Below are 25,689 nucleotides of genomic sequence, written 5' to 3'. Positions count from 1 at the left end.
ATGTGTGGTAGCTGAACAGCCTGTGCTGGGGGGTGATGTGGACATAGATGTGAACAACAGCACCACCTGGTGGCTCAATCTGCAAAAAGTCATAAGATCTATGTGACGTGCTGAGCAGAATCCAAGAAGCGGAGAAACTGGGAAATAAGGCTCTTGGGTCATGCAGATAATTCTCAGTAAGCTCAGATGTATTCCTAAACCAAACCTCTGTCTTATCTGTCTGCAGCATTAGCATTTGTAAAGCAGCTGCCACTACAGTATTTAGGTGCCTTGTGCCTTATATAAAAAAAAAAATTATCTTGTTTGTCTGCAACTGGACCGCTGTATTCTCCTCTTACTAGAGCTGAGAGAGTCTTATGGAATATGTAAGGATCAGTTTATTTGGGGCTACTACTCTGTATTTGACAGGATATGCAACCATCTCTCCTGAGGGGTTAAATCTTTGCAAGAGATGTGACTTGTTCTTAAAAAAGAGGTGTAGGCTCAGCATGGTTTTCTATAGCCAAGGGCCCTATGCCTAATTGCACTTTCTTGGCAGACAAAGGATTGATAGAAGGCTCTATTAGTTGTAGTGACTCTGTGGACTGGAGAATTCTTGGGGAGTTGCGTTGAGCTGGGGTTCTCAACCTTTTTCTTTATGAGGCCCCTCCAACATGCTATAAAAACTCCTTGGCCCACCTGTGCCACAACGACTGTTTTTCTGCATATAAAAGCCAAGACCGGCAAGCAGGGCAATTGCCCGGGACCCCAGGCCACAGGGGGCCCCACAAAGCTAAGTTGCTCAGGCTTCAGCTTCAGCCCTAGGTGACCGGGCTCAGGGCCTCAGGCTTCCGCTCTGCATGGTGGGGCTTGAGCTTTTGCCCTGGGCGTCAGTGAGTCTAACACTGGCCCTCCTTGGTAAATTCCCTGACAAGGGCGGTGGAGGCTTCCTAAAAGTGAGGGGACCATGAGGCCATGCCCCCTACAAGGCCATGCCCTTGCCCCTTCTCTTTCTCTGAGGCCCCTACACCCTGGCCAAGCCAGAAGCCAGGCCTCGAAGGACGAAGAGCTGCAGCCAGGCCATGGTAAGAGCCACCCATACAGCTGTGGGGAGCTGCGGACCCTGCATCTGCCTTGGGTGAGGGACCTGGGGGGCGGGGACATGGGACAGGGGCTGCTCTCGGACCCCCCACCCTGGGAAAGGGGAGGGTTCGCAGCTCCTCACAGGGTCAAGGTCGGGACTTTGGGGGGAAGAGGAGGAGGAGGGTGCAGGATGTGAGTGCAGGACGTGTCGTGAAAAGTGAATGGGCCAGGCCCATCAACTTTCAAAAGTGGGCGGGCCATGATCCCTTGGCCCATCTGTTCTGGTGCCCCTGTCCTCTGAAAGCTGCTCCCAGCCCCGGACCCCTGGCTGAGAACGGGTGGCGTAGAGAGACTGTCCTGGTGGTTGTCAGGCCTAGTCCACTGAGAGCTTTGTAGATCAGCACTAGAATCTTAAAGTAACTCTGAGGTGTGATGGATAGTCCACGTAGGGCACTGCACACCACTCTCTTGCCGAGGTGTGTCTCTTTGAAAAGAGCTGCAGTGTGCTGGATCAGCTGAATCTTCCCCAGCAATTTCTAGGTATAGGCCATTGCCATAATCCGGCCTAGAAGCCATAGGCCATATCTGTAATGGTGAGTAAGGAGGCACTGATTTCTTGCCAATCAGGTGGGAAAATATATTTCTGACAACCTTCCATGCAGCTCCAAATGTGGGTTTCTTCCAATGGCTCACATGCAGGTCACACACTCAGCTTCCCCAGTACCACCAGTGAAGTATATTGGACATCTGGACTTCATGACTTGTCCTAACCAACTCATCCTTTTAAAATGTCAGAGCCCTTCCTGTGAAAGAAGGGGCAGGAGCCATAATTTCCCAAACACTGTGCTTGCGTGGGTGTTTTTGTCTCTCTCAATTCTTCCCTGCAGTTTGTTGGACACAGTTAACTTTCTGCCCTGTGTTGTACCTGTATGCTGCTAAAGAGCAGCCACCTTCCACCCCTGCAGTGGCTGCATTTCAGCAGTCGATGAACTGACAATGGTAGCCTGTGTGCTGCGTATAGTTTCTAAACTGCTCTGGGGTCCTTTGGAGTGAAAGGTGCTGTCTGACTTTAAGGTTAGTACGTCACTGACCTGTGACTATCCTGACGCTGTATTGGTGCCCTGACAATGCTAAGTACAGAACATCCCCCCAGGTACGCACTTTGCTGAATGCAGCTGAGGAGGGAAAAGTGGGTTTCCCTGTCCCAGATAAAGGAGGCAATTTTTACTTTTTTTTTCTCTTCCTTACAGGAAGTTCCTGACCTTGGGGGAAAAGGAGAGTATCTTCACCATGGATCACTTCCCCCTGTGGTATCGCCGAGCAGCAGAGCATCCTCCAGGGAGCTTCATCTATAGCATCACCTCAGAAGAGGGTTCAGGTAACCCTCATCTTAGCACTACAGCAAAGGAGGGAGATGGAGAAAATAAATTTGTCACTCACAGTCCCCTGCTCCCTGTCCCCACTCCATTCACCTTCATTATCTTCTTCCTGCAGGACTGAGCTCTTACACAAGGGGAGATGGCGAGAGCCATCCCTGGGCTGCTTGTTGTAACAGAAAGAGGGAGACACCTCTCAGTAAGACATGGACAGGAGTGGTGAAGAATGGGTGAGGCTGCAGGGCCCAGAGTAGATGAAGGATGGATGGGGCTGCTGAAAGATGCATGAGTCTGCTGAGCAGGGGAAGACAAGGAATCAAGTGAGGGGCAGGGCTGGCTCCAGGCACCAGCATCCCAAGCAGGTGCTTGGGGCGGCAATGTGCAAGCGGCGGCAGTCTGTGTGTTTTTGCCCCCAAGCAGCCTGCCGAATTGCCACTGTGGACAGCGGGAGCAGTCTGTGTGCCATTAGGGCCGCTCGCGTGTTTCCATGGCGACAGCAATTCGGTGGCAGCTTCTATGTTCAGCTGTCCACAGCAGTGCAGCTTCTGTCTTCCGGCTGAAGGCAGAAGCTGCCGCTGAATTGCTGCCATCGCAGAAACGCATGAGCTGCCCTAACGGCGCACGGACTGCTCCCGCCATCCACGGTGGCAATTTGGCACACTGCTTGGGGCAGCAGAAACAGTAGAGCCAGCCCTGGTGAGGGGAGATGGGAAGGGCTGTAAGGCAAAGTAGAGGAAGGACAGGCAGGCTAGCTGGCTGGAATGATTTGAGTGGCAGTCAGGGGGCCAGGTGAGAGGAGGTGTGATTTGTCTGGGAGTCACTTTTTCATGGTTTTCCATGAAAATTTTCCCAAGTGGGAAAATGAGCTTTTCACAGGGAGAAGGGGAACTTCACTCCCCTCGCCAAAAGCATGTCAATGGTCCCCACCAAACATGCTGAGTCTCATGCTGGTTCTGTAGTGTGAGTAGGCATCCCCTCACCCCATGGAGCCCCAAAGTGACAGCTGACTAGCAGCTTTGTTGTGTCTATGCTCAGGATGTGACTGCCCCTGTGTGATCTCCAGAGCCTTCAGGGACCTGTGCCAGGGTGGAGGAGAACAGGAGAGCACAAGAAGAAAAATCAGAACAAAATACCATGTAACGCTCATGCAATGGAGATAGAAATCCCCTCTGTGCTCTTCCCCAGCCTCCTGCACTCAGGCACTGTCATGGAGCGCAGCGCTTTCACTGTAAAAGCTTTTTGTAGCATTGTGGTGGGAGGGTAGGTGGGAGGGGAAGTGAGCAGTGTGGAGAAGAAAACGAGGATGAGATCCAGAAGATGAACCAGGATATAAAGGGAGGGGGAGAGAAAACACACTAAACCTTCCATACATGCTCTCCTCTCCTCCCTGCCCCCAAGTATACCTCACTTAAAGAATCACCACTAGAGTGAAGGGCAGAGGTGGCAGTCGTGGCACAAGGCATCTTCTCCCAAACTACATGCAACTTTCATTGCTCTTTGCAATAGAGCAGGGCTTAGAAAGTCAGATATTAGCACCCCGCATGGGTGCGACCTCCTGAAATCCCTGCAGTAGCTTCCTATCAACATCCAGTGTGGGAGCAGTTGCAGCTTCATCCACTATGCCCAGTAACCCATGGGACCAGGTGTCAGTTGCTAGTCACTGTTGGACAGATCCTGCGGTCCTTGCTCACCTGAACCCTAATTGACATCAAAGGTAGCTTTGCCTTAATAAGGACTGCATAAAAGCTGGTTTTTGTTTGGTTCATGGTATCCCTTAGCCATGATCAAGCTCAGGGCCCAACTGTGCTAAGCACTGACACATAGGAAGAGACAGTCCCTGCCCCCAAAAACTTACATTCTAAATAGATAGGACAGACAAAGGGTGGGGAAGGAAGGAAGGATTATTCTTAGGGATCTACTTAAATCACAGAGCAATCACACATTTTTCATGGGTTGGTCGTGGCATAAATAGCAAATTTCACAGATGGGTCTGGTATTGCCACCATTACTTCTATGCTACTGCTGGCCACAGCACTGCCTTCAGAGCTGGGTAGCTGGAGACCAGATTTCACAGGCAAGATGGGATTTCATGTCCATGATGTGATTTTCACACCTGCAAATTTGGTAGACCCCTAATTCTACTCCCCTTTTTACAGATGAGCAACTGAAGCACAGAGAGAGTGTCATTTGCCCAAGGTCACATATTAAGTCTGTAGCAGAACTGGAAATAGATCACAGATCTCAAGCGTCCCAGTCTAGGGCCTTCACCACATGATCATTCTTCCTGTATCTACAGCTGTGACCCAGCAGGACCGGGAACTTCACATGCTCCCCCCACAATAGGGAGTTTGATCCTGCATTTGTTGTCTACCTGAATCCCCTACAGGCATCACAGGGGGTTTTGGGTTCACAAGGAGTGCAGGATCAGGCTCAAAGCATATGAACATCATCTGGCAGGAAAGTCCTTGTGTTTCACAAGTGCTTCTCTCAATGTGTGCAGTGCCCTTGTGCAAGTCAGTCTGACTTCAGTCAAAAAAATCCACACGTGACCTCAGGCTAAAACACATAATGCAGCTGCAAAGTCGTGTTCAGGACACGTCAGACACCAAGAAGAATGATGAAGGCAGAACTAAGACAATGACAAATGCTGGGACTGTGGGGAAGGAAAAAGGACCTAATCCATCTGCCGGGGCAAAGCACTGAACTCTACAATATGTTGTGAAGGAATGAGTGGCAGAATAAATATGCTCAGAAATATGACCTTCAAAATGTCCCTGGTAACTGTAAAAAAGAAACCACAGCCCCTATTTTTTTTTGTTTCAACAAATCCACTAAAACCCTACAAAACTGGAATCTGTCCCAAGGACAGTTACAGACTAAAATGACTGAGTTCAACTTAGGAAACGGCACACTGCCTAAGATGCAGTTCAGACTACATGTGCAACCATGGTTTTTGTAATCAGTATGTGGCACAACCTACACAGGGCCAGATTGGGATGCCCTTTACTTGGCCATGGATGAATTAGGGGCCAGAATCCTGTTGGAATTGAGGTTATGGCCTCATCCATCCTGCCCTGCAGAGTGGGGCTGGTGCACCAGCAGAAGCAACCTGCTCCGTCCTAGTGCACTGTCTTCCATGCACGTGTGCAGCCCCAGGAGAGGCTATGCCTACTTGACGTACAACCACCTCAGTGCTCCTCATGGGACAGAGTACACGGGCCACAAGGCCCTTTATGCAGAGCTGTTCTATAAATGGCACAATCTAGTCCAAGGTTTGAATTGTGCCTGCTTTTATGCCGCAGAATAATAGCTGAACCGTGTTTGTGCATTCACTCATACGACACTTCCTAAACTTTGTTTGTGTACCAGTGCATTCTGGGAAAATCTGGGCAGCTAGCCTATACTGTGTCAGGAGAAAGCATAGAGGACATGCACACAGAGAGGCACCAGTGGCATGAGGTGCAATGTGCTCTGGGGCATCCTGCCTCACAGAAAACAAGGAGGACGAAGGACTGGCTTATTTGAGTGGTGTTCCTCCAGTTTTAAACCCGTCTCACTGAACCCCATACTTGGCCTTATGACACAGCCCACTTATTCAGACAGGTAAACAAACTTGAGGTGGGCAGGAAGGTTGGCTGAGTCTTGTAGCAGCTTGTCAGGGGTTATGTACTTTCTTATTTTGAGGGCAACACCCTGGCTGTCATGGGCCATTCCTCCAAGAGGAAATCCGGTCTCCTGAACTGCCAGTTAGGATGCTTCAGTGTTCTGGGAGATTCAGGCATGAGATTAGAGTTGAGCTTTTCAATGTTGGGGCATCCTTTGTGCACTAATAGCATGTGGCCTCCCCCATGCACCCAGTCCATGTCAGAGCTGGCTACTTCAGTGATCTGCGTGGTTTTTCTCTGTGGAAAGTAAAGAGCTCCTGTGTGTGGTCTGCACCCCTTCCCCTGGCAACAGAAGGAGAGTAACTGAATCTGCTACATCTGTGTCTTGACAGAGGGAGGTGGCAAACCAGAGGTGGTGACAGTGAGCACATCTGTTGCTGTGACTGTGGATGGGAAGACGGCTATTGCTGCAGGTAGGAACTGCCAAGCACAGGTTTTTATTTTGTTCTTGAATAAGAGGGTGGCACAATGTCTTCCAGGGGGGAACCTTCCTTACAGTGAGATCTGTTAGCCTGTGGAATTGTCTTCCTAAGAAAGTGGTGGAAACTACATGACTTGTGTTATTGAAAACTAGACTGGACAAAGCACTAGAAAATATACATTATGGCTCAATCCTGCGTTGGGCACAGGGAGAGGGACTGGGTGAATTAACAGGGTGAATTCTGTTGCTAATATCTGTGAAGCTATGGATTGGTGCAGTCGTCAATTGTAGAGCAGAAAGCTTGCACAGGAGGTAGTTTTGGAGCTTTGAGATCATTGTACTGTGTTTGGGCCAATGGAATATTTGTGGTGCTTACACTGAGTTTCAAAAGAATGAGATGTGCTTGTACCTCCAGTCATTCTACTGACTTTGAAATTCTTTCCTGTAAATTCCCACCATTCCCTGCTAATCTGATCCTTGTGCCCCCTCTGAAGGAGTTTTACTGAATTCCATGCCTGCTATTGGAAGATAATGATCTCACATTTATAGAACACCCAGTCACATTCTGGCATGCAGTCCAGACCAATGAGGGATTGTGTCACTGCCTGCCCTGTAACCCATAGTGCCTCAAAATGCTCTTCTGTTGTAGCTGCGTGACTGGATGCTCCAGTCAGCAGACAAGCATGCAGAGTTGGGGGGAGGGCGTGCAGCACTCTGTTTCTGGCAAGATGGTCCCAACAGCCCCCAGTCCTAAATTTTTCCAAAATAGTGTGTTCTGCAATGGTCAACCCTCTCCTGGACCATTCAGAGAGATAGTAAGGTGTGTTTGTTCCTTTAAAAGTACAGTACCCAGCAGCTTGCCACATGAACTGGAGTTAACATTCACTTTAAATAAAACACAGCACTGGGTTGGTTTAGAGTCAAAGTAAAACAAGTCTATTAACAAAAGAGGAGGATATAAAGTTGGTTAAAGTATAAAGGATAGAGTTAGAAATGGTTACAAGCAAATCAGAATGTGTTCTAGAGGCTAAGACTTAACACAGCAAGCTACAGCCTTTGTTCAAGGTAGTTTCCTTATCAATCTACCTTCCAGCAAGTTGGCTGACCACCCCTCTGGTCAGGATCTCCCATAAAATCCAAAGTACTCAGTTCATTTGCCTAAGCTGAAATATAACTTGGAATTCTTTGCCCCTCTCTTTATAGTCCAGTGCACCTTTTAAATGGATTCTTCTGAAAGTTACCCACCAAAGTAAAGTTCATTCAAGCTCTGAGGGAGACAGAATGGAGTCTCCTGGTGAAGGAGCTTACATGATGGTTTCTTCTTTCACTGATGTTTGCTAAACTGTAGACCGATCTGTTTCCTGCAATCTCCTCTCCTTGCTGTAAATGTTGGATGGTTGTCTCATCCCCTTGTTGGTTCGATGGTCCTGTTTACCGTCTATGGTAAATTGCATTCCCATTGTCTGGAAATACCTCTCTGTTGGCAGAATCACATTCTTTTTTCTAGGGTGGGATAACTTTAGCCCTGCCTGGCAAACATACTTCAAGAACACAATTCCCAATATGTTTGTAATTTTGAATTTGTCCTCCGTACACACAATAATATGAATGATCAGTATGGTATTAGCTTTCTATTGATATCTTACATGACACCTTTTAGATACAGATGAGATTAGTGGGTTAGGGTATATTCAACTCATCAGGTCAGCTGAAACTCACTACCAGATCCAATGAGCTCCTTGCCCTCTGACTTTAGGATGCTGGTAGGGTCACTCGCTCTTTAGTCCAAAAGATCCCAAACTGTTATATAAAACCTACAATTATCCAGTACTCACCACTGAAATGAAACCACCTCTGGGATGAAATGGAACAGCTGTTTAACAAAACAGAGCAATTCTAAACAATTTATGATACATACCATATCCAGCTGAAACTGCAGAGGTAATATAAGGTGTCTCTTGGCAGTTTCTGTTGTGCTTAAGATAAAATAAGGAAAATTTAGTTTCAATGTTAGGGGAAATTTTATAATGGAACAAGCTGCAAGAACAGGTTATAGAGTCACTGTAACCAGAGACGTTCCAAGGTTGACAACCATCTACCAAAGGTTGTTTAAGATAATTAAATCAAACACGATATAATCCAGGAAGGTGGAATAGACAGCCCATTAGATGTAGCTTCTAACTCAAATACTTATTTTCAGTTTCCATCAGTCTTCCTTTTTTTTTTCTTTTTTTAAGTAGATGGGCTGCCATTGAAATCCTTAAGAGACTCTGCTTCTCCTCTGTGATCAAAGGGAGATGACATGGTGGTAAAAATGCTAGTGTCCTGTTTACAACAGGATTTGGTAGTGATACTGGGTAAGACGATCACTAGTACAGACATGGTTGCTTTTGTCCATACTGAGTGAAGAGTGCAAGCAACAGGCCCTCAGCTGGTGTAAATTATCATGGCTCCATTGACATCAATAGAGCTGTGGTGGGCATTTTTGATATTATCCTCCATCAAGAAAGTTAAACTGAATTACATTATGGTAGTTAGCTGAACCGTTCAATAATATTGTTACCTCTTAGACCAGATTCTGTGCTCCACTTAGGACTAAATCAAAAATTGCTTCTCCCTTTGTAGGTTCCATGACTAGCTGCTCACAGAAGCAGAGGGGAGACAACTGCCATCCACAAGAGCTGGAAGATAGGACTTGATAAAATGCATGTACAGCTGCTTGCATATTAAATAATAAGATTATACTCATATGAAACCATTGCTTGGAGGCCTAAGAATTAGGATCAATGATCAGGTATACATGTGTTCTAATTTTGCCAATATTATCTGATTTACTAGAGATAGTAGTTAATATTAATTACATATTTCTTGGGAGCTGTGTTGGTAATAATATGCCCCATAAGGGATAGACTGAACATTTGCTCTCAGCTCTGGGTAAGGGACAGTGTATAGCTGCCTCACACCAGAAGGACCCTTGGGGAAAAAACTGTGATTGGGAGGTTCACTCTCCTTCTATGGTTCCCCTTTACTCCAGGGGGAAGTATGTTATGGAGCTATTTGCATGATGCAACTTACTTCCCACTACTGCTCTGCTGGCCAATGAATTGTTAGAACAGGCTAATGCATACACTCATCATTTTACAAACATTTTTATGGAACCTAATTTAAAAAAAAATCCCACATTTCAGCGCAATGAATGTTTATGGCTTAGTCAGGAAGGCTTGGAAACAATAACATGATGTGGGGACCATTGGGTATTTCCAGAGGGAGCAAAATATCCTGGAAAGGAGCATTGAGTATAACCAAAGCAACCCTTTGGAAATCTGTTAGTGGAGGTAGCTGAGGTTGAGGCTAGCCCTGGAAGTTGAGTTTTTTGTTGCAGAAACTAAGGAAAGTGGACATTTGGGTGTTTGAGCCAGCCATCTTGGAGTTAGAACTTCAATTTAGGAGAGAGTCATGTTTGCAAATGCAGATGACTCAGCACCAGAGGAATAAAAGAACAGGAGGCAAGTCTGTTAAGAAACTGCTGAATATCCAAGTTACTTGATTTATATATTATGCACATGTATCCTGAAAGGATTTTCAAATTGTTCTGTTACAATAGTTAATTTCTTAGAAATCAGGATAAGAATGGCCTTATTGCTAGGTGGAAAGACACGCCTTTTCATCACACTGAAGAGTACTGTTGCAGGAGTGTATATGCCTAGCCTTGAATAGTAATATCTCAAACTGACATTGGTAGCAGTGGAGCAAGAAGACGGCATTTTATCAAATCCTATCTTCCAGTTCTTGCAGATGGCAGATATCTGGGGACTATAGCCAGAATGGGAACACAAGCTTAACTGTTGTGGACATAACAACAAGATATTATGCATGCAGGGCCATCCCTAGGAAGATGTAGGGCCTGGGACAACCCCCTTCTTTGCCCCAGGCCCTGCCCCCATTCCACCCCTTCCCTCAAGCCCCCGCCCCCACCCCACCTCTTTCTTTCTTCCCCGCACCATCCCCTGAACGACACCGGGAACCAGCGTGGCAGCCTGTAGCAGAGTGGACTGGAACTGGGTCACTCGCTGCTGCTGGCACCAGGCCCCCCGCTAACCTCCCAGGCCACCCTGGATCCCACATCACCCTAAAGCATGGGGGGCCCCAAAGCACGGTAATCCCAAACATTGGTGGAGCCAGGTCCATGTTCCTAAATATTGGTGGAGCATGGGCACCACGGGCCCATATATCTTGCCGCCTATGTACGCGTTCTGCTCTTGTAGCCTCTCTAACCTCCATTAGCATTGCACGGTCACTGTCACCATCTTGGTTTGGTGGTTGGTAGTATATCCCTACTGCTATATCCTTTTTATTCAAATGGAATTTCTATTCACAGAGATTCTATGATACAGTTTTTCATTTAAAATGTTTACCATATTTGACTCTGTATGCTTTCTTTTACATATAATGCTACTCTCCTACCAGAGCAACATATGCTGTCATTCTTAAATATTTTATAGACTGGTATTACCATGTCCCACTGAAATTGAAGGGAAAATAAAACCTTTCAAAGTGTTGTTGGCCGTTGAGGAGCAACTGACTTCCCAGGAGAGTGATAATATAATATGGATTCTTTCACCTCTAAACCACCATTTCAAATCCAATCTAGGTCATAAGTAATCTTAAAATTATTACCAACTCAAGGCTGTTCAGAGATTGCTGTGAAATAAGTTGATGGTTCTCAGCACAGACATTACCATAAAAACTGCCATCAGCTGACACTGTGGCTAGCATTCCCAACTGAGAATAAAACGGCAGAGAGACTAAAGTACCCACAGATGTCCAGAGGTATTCACTCTGAGTGCAGCATTGAGGTGTATTTAGGAACATGGGCCCAGCTCCTCAGCTCAGTGGAAGTAAGGAGCTTAAGTACCTTTGAACATCTGGATCACAGTGTTTTCAACTGAGACATAAACATGACATCCTGATCATGTGTGTTCCTTAAAGATACCATGATTCTTGTAATAGGTAAACATGTTTGGAAGACATGGCCAGTTCCAGGTGGGTAATGCCTTTAAATCCGCTCCGTACTTTCCAGTGACTCAGGTATTCTTCTCTACCTGTTTTGTAGCTCATTGTTGAAGAGTTGCCATATTTCACCCGAGAGGTGGCAGCTCAACAGTGATGTGCAAAGTAATTTCTCTATGCAGGCCCCAAAGGATCCACATAGGCTGTCCCCGCACCCGTGCATAGCCCCATTGACTTCACTGCGGGTATATGGGTCTGCCTGTATGGAGCTAATTGTTGGACTGGAGCCTACATTTGCAACCACTTTAGGATCTTACACATATATAATGTCTTTCATTCTTCTTATTCAGAGTTTGCACTGTTCCCAGTATACCCTATAATGGAATGAGTTTGTAGTTATTGGACAAGTTATGACAGAATCATATAAACAGGCTTGGAGGGTTTTTTAAAATGCTATTTTAAAAAGTGTCACCTATGAAATGACCTGTCATCCTGCCAGTGGCTGTAACTGTCATGTGCTTGACTTGCTGATGCTTGAGGAGATCCAGTGCATTCCAAAATATCCATAACACATGCAGTGATAAACTCATGTCTGGGATTTATAACAGGGCCTGCAAGGAGCAAGCCCTCACAGCACCTCTTCCTGTTGGAAGCTCCAAATACCTAAAGAGCTGTGTCCCCTTTGTTCTGGCAGCTGAGTTTCACTCCCCTCGATGCTGTGAAAGGCAAACCCTCAAAATCAAACAAACAAGGTGTCATAAACCTGGATTCTGTCAGAGAATTATAAAATAATTAGGAACAGGAAACAGGGGGACTGGAGGGCCAGGGCAGGGGTTGGTCATCATATGTGAAAGCCTGACATTGTCAGCTCGGGTCAATAATAAGGCCCAGGACAGAATGGGCTAAAGACTGAACTATTCTCTGAAACCTAGAGGTGCTGCCTCCAGGTCAGAGTGAAGACTCATTAGTCAAGCTGGGCTCAGCGCAGGAACTGAGATGGGTGGGGGCAAAGATGACTCAGCATCTTCTTTGCAGCGCTTGGATTCCAGATATGTAAACTAGAGCAGCCCTGGGACTGCTCTAAATTATGCTGTACTGCAGTGGCCTTCTATGGATCAGAATAGATAAAGTGCAATGTGCTCTGGCCAAGATGCCTCTTTCCTGCTGCTGGCCATACCCCACACCAGGTGCTGTGAGGGGGAGCAGCATAAAACTATTTTCTGGCTCTAGGCCCCTGGGGGTCTCACCCAGCTCCAAAAGGTAGTCCCAGGTGGCCAGTTCTGGCCAGTTTAGGGCCCTTTGAAACTAGGGGCCAGCCAGGACCCAGAATCAGTCATAGATGGGGAGCAGTGTAGGAGAAGCTTGTACTGCTACTGCCTGTGCTGTACTTGTTTTCGTGAGTTAAAAATACCTACCAGATATATTGCACTTTGCAGTTTCAATGCATTGTGCAAATATTAACTAAGGGCCAGGATATTAATTATAATTAATAAGAAGGGAGGTAGTCTCTGGGGATGTCAATCCAGTACCACTCTCTAGCACTAACTTCACTAGAAATAATTGTAATTGAACCCTTCCTAACTCTGCTTTAAATAACATGTGTCAAGTGTTCTCCCATGTGACTCAGTAACCTGGGGCTTTAGCCTTCTCGGGGGGAAGCCACTGCAGTCACATTGCAGCTGCTGACATAAAGAGTCCCAATGCAACTGCTGGAGGCTGAGCAGGAGTTTAGCTGTCTCCCTGGGCTGCCTGTAACATTTCTTTCACTGCATAACCTCCTCAAGTGCGTTGTTTGGCTGGCATCTGATTGCCATTCACAGCATGAACAAATAAGAGCTCCTTTTCAAGAGCTCCTTACTGTTGTTGCCATGGGTCAAGGATGGGAGCTAAGCTGGGACCTGCAAAGCTTTGGGACCTGAAGGAAAGTCCTAGGCTGCCCCACAGAACTGACAGGGCATCAAAATAGGGATTCAGGTGCTAAGGGTATAGTTTGTTTGACGTCATCTTGTAATCTTCCTCTCTGTTTAAATTCAGAACTATCATTTAATGTTTGCATTACACTTGTGCCTATGGACCAGGCCAAAACTGGTACTGCAGTCGATGTAGTAAGAGACAGTCCCTGACCCCAAGCACTCACAATCTTAAGAGAGAAGGCAGACAAAAGGGGAGCATAATCCTTCCTTCTCCCACATTATACAGAAGGAGACCTGAGGCTCATCCCTGGGGCCAGCTTTTCAAAAGTGCTTAGTAAGATTTTCAAAAGGTGTTTGAAGCTGACTGGTCTGGGAGATTGATAGCAGGATAAAAAAATCTTTCACCTCTAGGCCACCAGTTGAAATCTATCTTAAGGCATAAAGACAGGCGTGGGAAGCCTTTCATTTGAAAAGTGGTTGCTTGCCACTTTAAAGTCTTTCTCTCCACCCTCACTTTTGACTGTATGATATGTATTACCCGTTGGCAGGGAGATGAGGTGCAGGTGACTTTATCAGCCATTCTGTTGCTGTGGCATCACTCAGGGCCGGTCACTATAGTGATGCTGGTTTAGAAACCAGTATTGTTAAAGCAATACAACTGTCTAGTGTGGATGCAGTTATACTGGTATAAAGAGGCTTAAACTTATAGGAGCAAGCGCTAGTGACATAAGCACCTTTCTACTGAAATAACTGCACCCACACTAGGGGGTTGCACCACTTCAGTTATATTGGTTCAGAAACTGACATAGTTATAGTGATACAAAAAATCATGTATAGACCAGTTCTTACAAATAAATACTGTGGTATTCTAAAGGGGCGTCCTACCCTGCCCCCCACCCCCAGTCATCGTCAGCTGCAGTATGTGACATCTCTGCTCTAGGGCAGGGACTTCTCTGCACTGGTGGGGTGTTCCCTGGATGTAAGGCAGCCTGGTGTGCCGGGTGGATTGCGCTCCATTGGCAGAGAAAGCAGTAGGCTCCCTGGGTATCTTGGGCAGAGAAGGGAAAGGGCAACTCACTCCCTGCCCGTCACCTGCTGTTGCTATATCTGCTGCCTCCATCTTTATGGCACTCCCTCCTGCCCACCCACCCCCCAATCCCTGAGCAGCTTCTCAAACCTCTCCTCCTTCCACAGTCAACTTCAGAGCAGGGAAAACAGCACTTCATTGTATTGGGCAGTGGTTCCATAGCCTCGAGAAGGGCAGTGCCCTGGAAGTGAGCAGTTGGGCCTGGGAAGGGCATTTAGTGGGGGAAAGGGTGGGGCTAGAACACTGCTGCACTCCAGCAATCCCCAGATGGCAGAACAGCCTTTTGGAGTCTACTATGTCCTAGCCCTCAGCAGCCCTGGGGATGCTGGTGTGCAAATGCCACTGTTGAGCATGCTGCCCAGTATTGCCTCATTGTGTCCTTGTAATCACCTATCAGTCTGTAGCCATCTGCTGCTTCGTCTTATGTTTAGATTGTTAGCCCCTTGTGGGGCTGGACCCATCCTTTTGGCCTGTGTTTGTACAGGCCCTAGCACAAGGGGGGTCCTGGTCCATGACTAGGATGGCTCCGTGCTGTGGTACAACCACGCCTAAGAAGAGTTCAAATACCAACCAAGGCACATTAGGCTCAGCTGAATAAAGTAAGCAATAAAAATAGAGAACGCAGCAGCTGGGCCCAGGATCTAATAATAAAGTATGGGCCATTTATGTTAGCAACAAAGACCAATCCTCCCCCCCCACCCCACCCCACCTCACCCCCCAAAAAAACAACCCTGTTATCATGCTGGCGGCTGTGCTTGTATGTCTGTTGTTTTCTTTTCCTCCTCCCGTTAGCCATTTGTTCTCTTTTGTAAGCTCTTCAGGGCAGCGACTGTCTCCCTATGTGTTTGTACAGCAGTATTCTAGCACCTAGCACAATGAGGTGTTGATCCTGACCAGGGCCACTGGTCACTATTGCAGTAGGCAATATTTAATGCTAGCAGTCAGACCCCCTCAGCCAGTTTGAGCAGAGATTTACACATTGCACCACTTATTCTGTGGGGGGAGCACGCATTTATGTAAATCAGAGTGCAAGGCTGTGCAGAACAGAGTAACAATAATGCTTTACATTGCTATAGCTCTCTGGGGCTTTGTGAACATTAATGAATCTAGCCTCATATGCCAGATTCTCTGCATAACAGAGAAATAACCCTGACACTGAGGCTCAATATCTGTGCAGCATCCATCCATTCAGATGATCCACCTTCAGGGCAAGTTTTTTCTAAGGGACAGGCTGGCTGGTAGACATGAGATGGGCTTTTCATTTAGAAACTGGGAGAGGTATTTCCCTGGGAAATCTGCCCCTCCCACCTCCCTGTCCATTGGTTTGAAGCCCGTTCCCGTGTGGGACTCAAACCCAGGAGCTGGTTCTTCCTTGCGCACAGCAAAGCTTGCCGGGCCAAGGGTTACCCATCAAACAACTCCTCTTTCTGGCTCTTCTGATTGCTGTTGCAGCCGTGCTTGAAGGGAAAGGAGCCTTTGACATTGGCTCAGGAGAGGCTCACATACAGCTGGACTTTTGAGATTGGCACCCGGTGACTTTGCCACATTCCCTTTGCTTGCAAATTATTTGATATCATTTTGATTCCAAGCTGAATTAGAGCAGTGAGGGGGTTGCTATGGCAACCATTTCCTTGTGCCGTTGGTCTGACTCATTGCAGACAATTACTCTCGCGCTCCAGGAGTCACAGATGTGCTGGGAGAAGAATCATGTGTTGGGCTTTCAACTTTTCACTTTTAATTTCCTTTCCGTTCCCAACTTGCATTAACTCGTGCGTAACTGCAGGAGCTAGGAATGTATGTGTATGCATGACACTACCTGAGCACGTGTGAGCATATTATGTGTTTATGGACATGGGGGCAGAGGTGCATGGTATATGACTGTTGTCTGTTTGTGTACCTGGGGTGGGGGGATGTAACAATGCATTGAGTGTGCCTGGTGAGTGCGTGCATGTGTGCACTGAGGGGTGTGGGTCTGGCGGGGGCGGTGGTCACATGTATGTATGCACTGCAGAGTGTAGACATACATACATGCACTCTGTGTCTACACATGCACTTGCATAAATGCACTGGTGTCCATATGACCATGCATATGTGCATGTGTGTCTGTGTCTGCACATGTACATATTTGTGTGCGCGCGCATGTATCCATGGGGTTAGAGGGTGCGCAGCATACAGTCTGTGCATGTTCAAGTTTGGTGGCTGGTCTGTGAGTGTTTAGAAGGCCTGTTTGTGACGAATTTCTAGTGATTAGCTGCCTCTGGTCAGTGGTAGACAGAGACAGGCATTCCCTCACATTTAGGGGCTACGTGAAAACTTGCACATTGCCAGGCAGGTGGCATTACACTCATGCCCAAGCAGAATTTGAACCAGTTCTCAGCATAGATGAAAAGCCAATACATTATGTCACCGTGTGACCTCACTCTATTCCCAACCCTCCAGCCCTCCCACAACATACTCTCAGACTTTCAGAGGACATTGAAGGTATGATATTGTCCATGCCAGGACCACACTCTAATGCAAGCGAACCTGATCTACGGCTTACAGTGTGTTAGCTCACATGCATCATGCATCTGTAAAGGAGAGCGGTCACTTACTTGCTGAGAAAACGCTGATCCCAAATGGTAACTATAAGTCTCAGAAGCTGCCTGTGTGTTTTGAGACAAGGCTGATGATGAAGGGTACATATTTTTGCACATGAATTCGGGTTGTGGAATTGTTCAGCATAGTTAAAGGAGCTGCATTTCAGATAGGTTCCACCTTTCTACTCAGTAGGGATGGAGGGTCAGTGTGACAAATCTGAGGCTACCCCAGGAGTTGATGGAATCAGACTGCAGGGCCCTTGCAGCTTCCAACTCCCTGAGCTCTCCAGGAAATAGCTTCTGAAGGTGAAAATTTCATTCTCACATACAGGGTGGAATCCAGTTGCTGTATGTCTTCATATGATGTTTTGGCACTGGAAGAAGTGAGTGTGTGAGAAAGACCCCTGTGGCTCTGAGCATTACCCTAAGTTGGTGATGTCCAAACTTTTAATATTTTTAAAAAGGACAAGGGGTTACAATCAATATTCTTGAAGAAATTGTCTCCCCCCCTCTTTGCACTGTCCAAGTGATGAATGAAGAAATTTCCCACAGATGCCCAGCTGAGGATTCCTTCAGTGTAGGAGAGTCCCCAGCTCGCATAGCCAGCTCCTACACCTCCCTTCTCATAGTCTCTGGGGCACGGTGCCTGTTGGGGGCAGAGGTGTATAGTGACTGGCGCGCACTGCACTCCAAGTATTACCTGGTGGTGGATAGTTGCTTTGGGGGGCCACAGTTAGCTCTCACCTGCTCTAACCGGTACCAGGGCTGGGGCAGAGAATTCGGGAGCTCTAACTCATTGCTGGTTCGTAACTTCTTCTTTTTGCCTAGCCTAAGCTACTCCAGGTGGCTACGTGTGGAAGAGGTGGGCTGTACTTTGCTCCCTAGCTTCAGGCAGAGCCAGTCAAGTGCCTGCTCTGCTTTCCCTGGCCCCTCACAGCCTCGCAAGGAAGCCAGCGATTGCAGCAGCAGTGGCTGCTCTATGCAGCAGGCAGCCAGCAGGGGAGCTGCTGAGCAGCTGCAGCAGGGAAGGAATCTCAAGCTGCTCAAAGCACCCCCTTGCTAACATCAGAGCTGTGCCTGGGGCTGCGGGAGAAGCAGTAGGAGGCAGGGGCTTGCACCACCTCCCTGTAGTGCTGATTCAAACATTTCCATTCATGATCAAATACACTTTCGTTTGTGACACAGCTGAGGGCCACAATTTAGAGTCTCACAGGCAGGGCTGGCTCTAGCCATTTCGCCGCCCCAAGCACAGTGGCACGCCGCGGGGGGCGCTCTGCCACTCGCCGGTTCCGTGGCTCCGGTGAACCTCCCGCAGGCGTGCCAGCAGAGGGCCCCCCTCGGCATGCCGCCCCAAGCACACACAGACCTTAAAGTGGCCATCCTGCAGCAAAAAAACTTCAGGACCAGACTTCGAAGAGAAACTGGTGAGCTTCAGTTCATCTGCAAATTTGACACCATCAGCTCAGGATTAAACAAAGACAGTGAATGGCTTGCCAACTATAGAACCAGTTTCTCCTCCCTTGGCTTTCGCACCTCAACTGCTAGAACAGGGCCTCATCCTCCCTGATTGAACTAACCTCATTATCTCTAGCTTGCCTGCATATATATACCTGCCTCTGGAAATTTCCACTACATGCATCTGACGAAGTGGGTATTCACCCACAAAAGCTCATGCTTCAAAACATCTGTTAGTCTATAAGGTGCCACCGGATTCTTTGCTGCTTTTGCAGATCCAGACTAACACGGCTACCCCTCTGATACACGGGCCCCAGGTTAGCCACCACTGCATCCGAATCCTCTCTCTCAACTGACCTGGATTTTGTAAAGTAAAAGAGCTGTGAAGAAAGAAGCCCCCTGCTTTTGATAAACCCTTTAAAAGGCAGATGGGATGTGGGGGCTGGAATACTGTGCTGCAGTTGAGAAGTGACAGTGGAGGAGATCAGAGAAGAGAGAATCTAAAGAGCAGCTGGTCAGAGAGGGAGTCACAGAAAGGGATGATCCGTTACTAAGAAAAGAAAAATGAGAGTGTGAGCAGGATAAAGTGAAGTGAAAAATCAAAGGCACTGAGACCAAGGAGAGATTTAAACCAGCAGAGACCAGGCAGAGTTTGCCTATCTTTAAGGAGTAATCATGAATACTTACCTGACATATGAGGCTAGATTCATTAATGTTCACAAAGCCCCAGAGAGCTATAGAAATGTAAAGCATTATTGTTACTCTGGATATTTCCCCAGAGCTTTATGCAGAGTTGAGTAAAGATCTCAGTGCTTCTTCCGTGAATATTTACTCAGATAAAAACCTGAATTGTTCACGTTTTTATCCTTTGTGTGTTCACTTTCTGCAACTGTTGTAGCAAACAAGCTGATTCCCAGGTATGTACGTGGAAAAAGCAAATGTTCAGGGCTAAATTGTGGTTTGCCTAAGCATGGGGCGGTGTGTTGCTGCACTTCCCCGGGAGCAGCCCAGAAGGCTGATTTTGACTTTCCCCTTCACACGCTCGATGCCTTCCGTTTTTCCCCTTGCTCGCTGGTGAAGTACTTTCCACCAGCCCGATACCTGGCACCAGCCCAGCTACATTAAGGGGTGGAGCCAAGACTCTGTCCACTCCCAATCACTTCCTGCCCACATACAGGAAAAGTCTACCAGGCCTGTGCCAATTGTTCTCTCTGTCCCACACAGCTACCAACAGTCCGGGAAACCCACAAAGGGGAGAAAGGAGGCATCTTATGGTCCTCTACTCCCCTACACAGCCTCCCAAGCTAGGCCATGATTTCGTGTTCACACTGAATATTATGTAATGGTTAGTTCTTCAAGTAGTATCCCTATGGGTGGTCCGCTTCAGGTATGCTCACACCCCTTGTGCCTTTAATTGGAGATTTTTGGTAGTAGTGCTTGTCCAGCTGCACATGAGCCCTGTGCTTCCTGGTGTCGCCTTCTGAGGCTATCGAGGGCTGGGCGGGTGAATCACCCTCAGTTCCTTCCCAACCGCCGCAGCCTGAGTCAGTGGCTGACTTTCAAAGTCTCTTAACCTAGTTACCCTTCTTTATTTTATTGTTTTTTCTTTAGTTATTTTGTTTATTTTTCATCAAGGGTGGATTTACCATGAAACAAACCATGCGGTGGCACAGGGGCCCCAATGACAGGGGGACCCCAACGTGCAGGACCGAATTTAATCAGCGTTGCAAGTTGCAAATTGATCCAGACTTTCTGCATTCTGCAAACTTATTCTGCGAACTGTGCTCTAAATGTAGTATTTTGAAGTAGTCTAGCAAAGAATTTTGCTTCACCATTTTTTTGCTGTCTTGGCAATAGCATAACAGCAACTAAGGGAAATTGTCATTTGCGCACAGGACCCCACTAAATCTAATTTAGGGAGACTTTCTTCTGTTCCTTTCCTCTTTGAGGAAACTTCCCCTGCTACATATTGTTGCCCTGGGGTATGCCAGGTTGTGCAGGCTTTGAGCAATGCACCTCCTGCCTGGAGGCCATCCTGGTCAGCATCGGGCATTCCCATTTTATTGCTGCTTGGGAGAGCCTCATACCCCACAAAAGTGCTCCATCTGCACTGCTTTTAAGGGCAAGGCAAGAAAAATCGAGAGCTAAAAGTGAGACTCTCAATGATGGTGCGTTCTCTCCCACTGGCCTCAGATCCAAAGCAGGAGACACACACACCCGGACATCAGTCACTGACTGAACACAGTGCCTTGTCAACTTTGGCATGTTCACCTGGGTCTACCTGAGATAAATCCACAGAAAAGACCCACAGAAAACCAGGTCAATCTCCACAGACCGAATCCACCTCAAAAAGACCTCAGTCCCTGCGGAGCAAGACTGCAGTGGAGGTTTTGTGTCCTACTCTGACTATGGCTGAGGCTCCATATACTCTTTGTACTGATCTTGTGCCTGGCTCAACAGAAAAAAAATGCAGCAAGCATGCCTCGGGACCAAGACCTTTGCTGCCACACAAGCAGGGCATTGCATCATCAAAGCATTCCATTGCTAAGAGAATGGAATCCACAACTCCTTTGGTGCCATCTACATCTAAGTCAGCCACTAAGACGGCCCTGGTACCAGAAGTACACCATGCCTCTCATATGGTTTTGGTGCACCCCAAGGCATCTTCTTTGGTACCAACTAGTTTGATCAAAGCGGACTTGCTGGAGTGCACACACACTCGGTACTGACAACAGTACAGAGCCCTGCTCTTCAAACCCACCCGGTACCTCAGTAGTTCAGATTCTGAAGGGATCTACTTGTTTTGGAGGAGCTGGAGTCTCCCTTGTTAGTAAGTACTAACAGGTTATCAGCACCGAAACAAGCACGGTCACTGAGGTGGGACCTTTCCCTGCTATCACTTGATTCTCCAAGACCTTCAGATCGTGCTGGGGTTTCCCCTCTTGAAGAGGAGATATTTTCCTCCAATTCAAATATTTCAATCCAAGGTTCTCAGATAAGGGATTTCCATTCTGATGGTTTTGACAAGAGGGGGGAGTTGCACCAAAGACAGGCCTGTGTTTCCCCAACCAAGTTTGAGCAGCCTTAGATGCCACCCCGCAATTCCTTTTGAACTGCCCCAATGGCTATACTAAGATCCTTGGGCTGCATAACGTCAGTAATTTTCCCATGCCCCTGGCCCTCTTATGGCGAATACAGGGGGAGATGCTCCTCTACTGCATCTGCTCCTCCTCCATTACCTGAGGCATAAGAATCCTTTGAGGAGCAGGAGGGCAGGGCACAGATAAAGAGATTAGTCCCCAAACAATATTTCATCATCTTCCCCAGATGAAGCAGTTAGGCCTCCTCCATCAACTGTGGCTGATGACTTCAGAAACTTTCAAGAGTTAATTAAATGTATTTCAGATTCCCTCCAGTTCCTTTACAAGAGGTCAAGAAGTCACAACATATGCTCCTGGACATCCTCTAATGGACTCCTTCTACCCACATTGTCCTGCCTATTAATGAGGCCCTATTGGATCCTGCAAAATCCCTCTGGGAGATCTTTGTGATGATTCTGCCAACGTGTAAACAGGCCAATAAGAAATACTATGTCCCAACTAAAGAGTGAATTGCTGTTCCCCCATCTAACACTGAACTCCCTGGTTGTGGAGGTAGTGAATGAATGTGGCAGACGACATCATGCAAAGGCCACACCATATAAGGACCAAAAATGTTTTGATCTGTTTGGCAGAAGGACCTACTCATCCATGACTCTTCAGTTTAGGATCACAAACTATCAAGCTCTCATGGCTAAATACATTCACTCAAATTATGCCAAATTCACTACCTTTATCGAACATCTGCTGGCTGATCAGCATGACCAATCTCAGGCTATTATCAACAAGGGTCATCTGTTAGCTAGAACATCACTACAGGCCTTGTTGAATGCGACCAACACTGCCACTCGATCCATCTCTAGAGCAGTATCATGCAGAGGGCATCCTGGCTCCAGCTGTCTGGATTACCAAAGGAGGTCCAAAACACAGTTGAGGACCTTCCCTTTTGATAGCCTCAAACTGTTTGCTGAGTCCACTGATGATTTGCTGTGTACCCATAAGGACTCCAGAGCCATGCTGCAATTTCTTGAGATTTACACACCTACAAACAAAGGTTTAATAAAATACCAAACAGCTCAAAGATCCTGTCTTGCGTCATTCTCAAGATCCCTGATACCACCGAGGAAAAGGTCAAGATTTCACAGGAAGTGAACCCCTGCTCCCTCTGCGCCTGCTCCTCAATCGTCATCATTTAAGTGTCACTTTTGACAGGATGGTTTAGGACCCAGAAATATCCTACAACACCAAGCTGCATATACACCATTTCCCCCACCTCCCACATTTCAGAAACTCTCCTACTTCCTTTCCACATGGGAGAGAATCACAAGGGACAAAGCAAAGGGTGCTGGAGGTTTTAAGTCGGGTATGCTATGCGTTTATCTCCCTCTCCTATACCTATCACCTTTCCCCGTCCCTCGTCAGGACCCCTCTCACAAGCACCCCTTACAGCAAGTCAGCTCTCTTCTACCAATGGGTGCTGTAGAACCAGTTCCTATTCAGCAGAGAAGGAAGAGGTTTTATTGCAACTTCTTTCTGGTTCTGAAAGAGAATGGAGGGGGGAGAACGATTTTAGATCCAAGACTCCTGAACAACCTTGTCAAGTCTCAAAAATTCAGGGTGGTGTCTCTCTCAGCTATAATCCCATCATTTGAATCAGGGGATTGGTTTTCACCCCTTGACCTTCATTCAGAATGCCTATTTTCATATCACAATTCACCTGCCTCACAAACTATTCCTGCACTTTTCAGTAGGCCACAGTCACTTTCAGTATTGAGTGCTCTTGTTTGGCCTTTTGTCTGCCCCAAAGGTCACAACATACCTCCGATGTTGGGGAATAATGATTTTTCCATACCTTGATGACTGGCTCAAGGGCCAGTCTTACAATGAGGTCTTTGACACCATCAAGACAATGATATACCTATTCCATGCACTGAGATTGCAGCTCAACTTTGAGAAATCCATTTTGAGCCCAGTGTAAAGAATAGAGTTCATAGGAACCTACTTAGATGCCATATCTGTGCTTATCTTCCCCCTAACAGATTCTCATCTCAAAGATTCATCAGTCTACAGACCTCAATAAATTGTCTTCAATTACTCAGACACATGGCAGCCTGCACTTTTGTGATGCCATATGCCAGGGTCTACCTTCCTTGCTTGCAGGACTGGCTCATGACTGTTTATATTCCGAAAACACACATCATAAGCACGTTAATGTCAGTCCCTCATCAAATGATCTGTCCAAGAGATATGACTACACATCACCCTCCTCAAACTGAAGGTAGTCAGGAATGCCTGCATCCACTTCCTGCCTGTAATCAGGACAAGTCCAAAAAGATTCTCACAGACAACAGAGCTTGCTTGTTCTATACCAACTGATAGGGAGGTGCCAAGTCCCCTTCTCTTTGTGTTAAAGCAGTAAAGTTCTGGAACTGATGCATAGCCAATTCCATCCTTATTTCAGTAGCTTACCTCCCAGGATACAGAGCAGTCTAGCAGACAACCTCAGCAGGCATTTCTTCCAGGACTATGAATGGGAGTTGAATCCTCAGCTTCTCAGTCAAATTTTTCGGACTTGGAAGATTCAAAATATAGATCTCTTTGCCACAATGACCAAGAGATAATGCAAACAAAGCCCGAATTATATTAATAGTTCCAACATGGCCCAGACAGATATGGTATCCTTACTTGATTCACCTAGTGGTCTATCAGGCCATCAGATCCATCCATTCCTCATCTTCTTTCCCAGGACACCGGCCATATTCTTCATCTCAGCCTGAAGATACTTCACCTCAAAGCCTGGCTCCTTGATGGTTCATGGGACTAGAACTGACTTGCTTTAAAGAGGTACAACTGATATTGTTGAAATAGGAAAGAGTCCACGAGACACACTTACCTCCTCATGTGGAAAAGATTCAGCCTGTGAGCTGTCCAGAAAGGTGTTCCTCCTTTTCATTTTTCCCTCTCAATCATCCTTGATTACCTCCTAAAGCTAAAAAATACAAGGTTACCTATGGGCTCTATTAAGGTTTACTTGGTGATTATAACAGGCTTTCATTTAGTGGTTGTGGGATTCTCAATCTTCATCCAACCTATAGCTGTCAAGTTTCTGAGAGGACTGGGGAACCTGTTCCCCTAAGGAACCCACATCCATATAGGATTTGAATTTAGTACTTAAATGCCGTATAAGCCCTCCCTTTTGATCCATTGACTCAATCTTCCCTCATTAATTTATCTTGGAAGACCTCTTTTTGGTGGCTATCACCTCTGGTCAAGAGTGGAAAAAAGTAGCTTCTTATGACAGATCTTCCATTTATAATATTTTTCAAGGACAAAGTTTCATTACTTCCACACCCTAAATTTTTACCCCAGATGTCATCTGAGTTTCACATCAACCAGGTTATCCACCCTCCATTTTTTCCCCCCAAGCCTCATCAGTCCAGACAGAAGGCCATTTTACACACGTTGGGTGTTCAGACGGTGTTAGTTCTGTCTAAATAAAAGGTTAAGTCATTTAGGAAATCACCCAGGCCAATCATGGCTATTGCAGATAGAGCCAAAGGTTTAAGTTCCATCCAGAGACTTTCCAGGTGGATCTCTGACTGTATCATATTGTGTTATAAGTCTTCAGATATACAGCTTCTTTCTAGGGTGTTGGCTCAGGATCTCTATCTACTTCTGTGACATGACTCAAGAATGTCCCTATTCTAGAAATTTGTTAGGCGGCCACTTCCATACATACCTTCTCCAAGCATTATGCAGTACTCCAGTCTTCTGGATAAGATGCTGGTATTGGAAATGCTGTGTTGTCATTGTCTTGGACTTGATTCTGAAGCCTCCCACTCCAACTGGGGGTACTGCTCAGTAGTCTCCTGAAGCAGAGCATGCACAGGGATGCTACTCAAAGGAGGAGGAGAGGTTACTCACCTTGTGCAATAACTGGAGTTCTTCAAGATGTGTGTCCTTTCAGTGCTACACTATCCCCCCTCCTCCCCTCTGCTTTGGAGTTTCCCCTGGGAACTTCAC

At 46.8% G+C, this 25,689-nt stretch overlaps 1 protein-coding gene across 1 annotated transcript in view; it reads left to right on the top strand.

Moving 5' to 3' along the window:
* CACNA2D4 (calcium voltage-gated channel auxiliary subunit alpha2delta 4) overlaps positions 1-25,689 on the top strand; it is a 163,665-nt gene that overhangs the window by 72,324 nt on the left and 65,652 nt on the right. The window contains exons 26-27 of the mRNA XM_050936309.1: positions 2,317-2,440; positions 6,436-6,516. Coding sequence (XP_050792266.1) covers positions 2,317-2,440; positions 6,436-6,516 — 205 coding nt within the window. The remainder of the gene's footprint in view (positions 1-2,316; positions 2,441-6,435; positions 6,517-25,689) is intronic.

The sequence above is a fragment of the Gopherus flavomarginatus genome, chromosome 1 (assembly GCF_025201925.1).
Source record: "Gopherus flavomarginatus isolate rGopFla2 chromosome 1, rGopFla2.mat.asm, whole genome shotgun sequence".
NCBI classification, from domain to species: Eukaryota; Metazoa; Chordata; order Testudines; family Testudinidae; genus Gopherus; species Gopherus flavomarginatus.
Note: the sequence above shows the minus strand (reverse complement) of the source record. Positions and strands in the feature narration are given on the sequence as shown.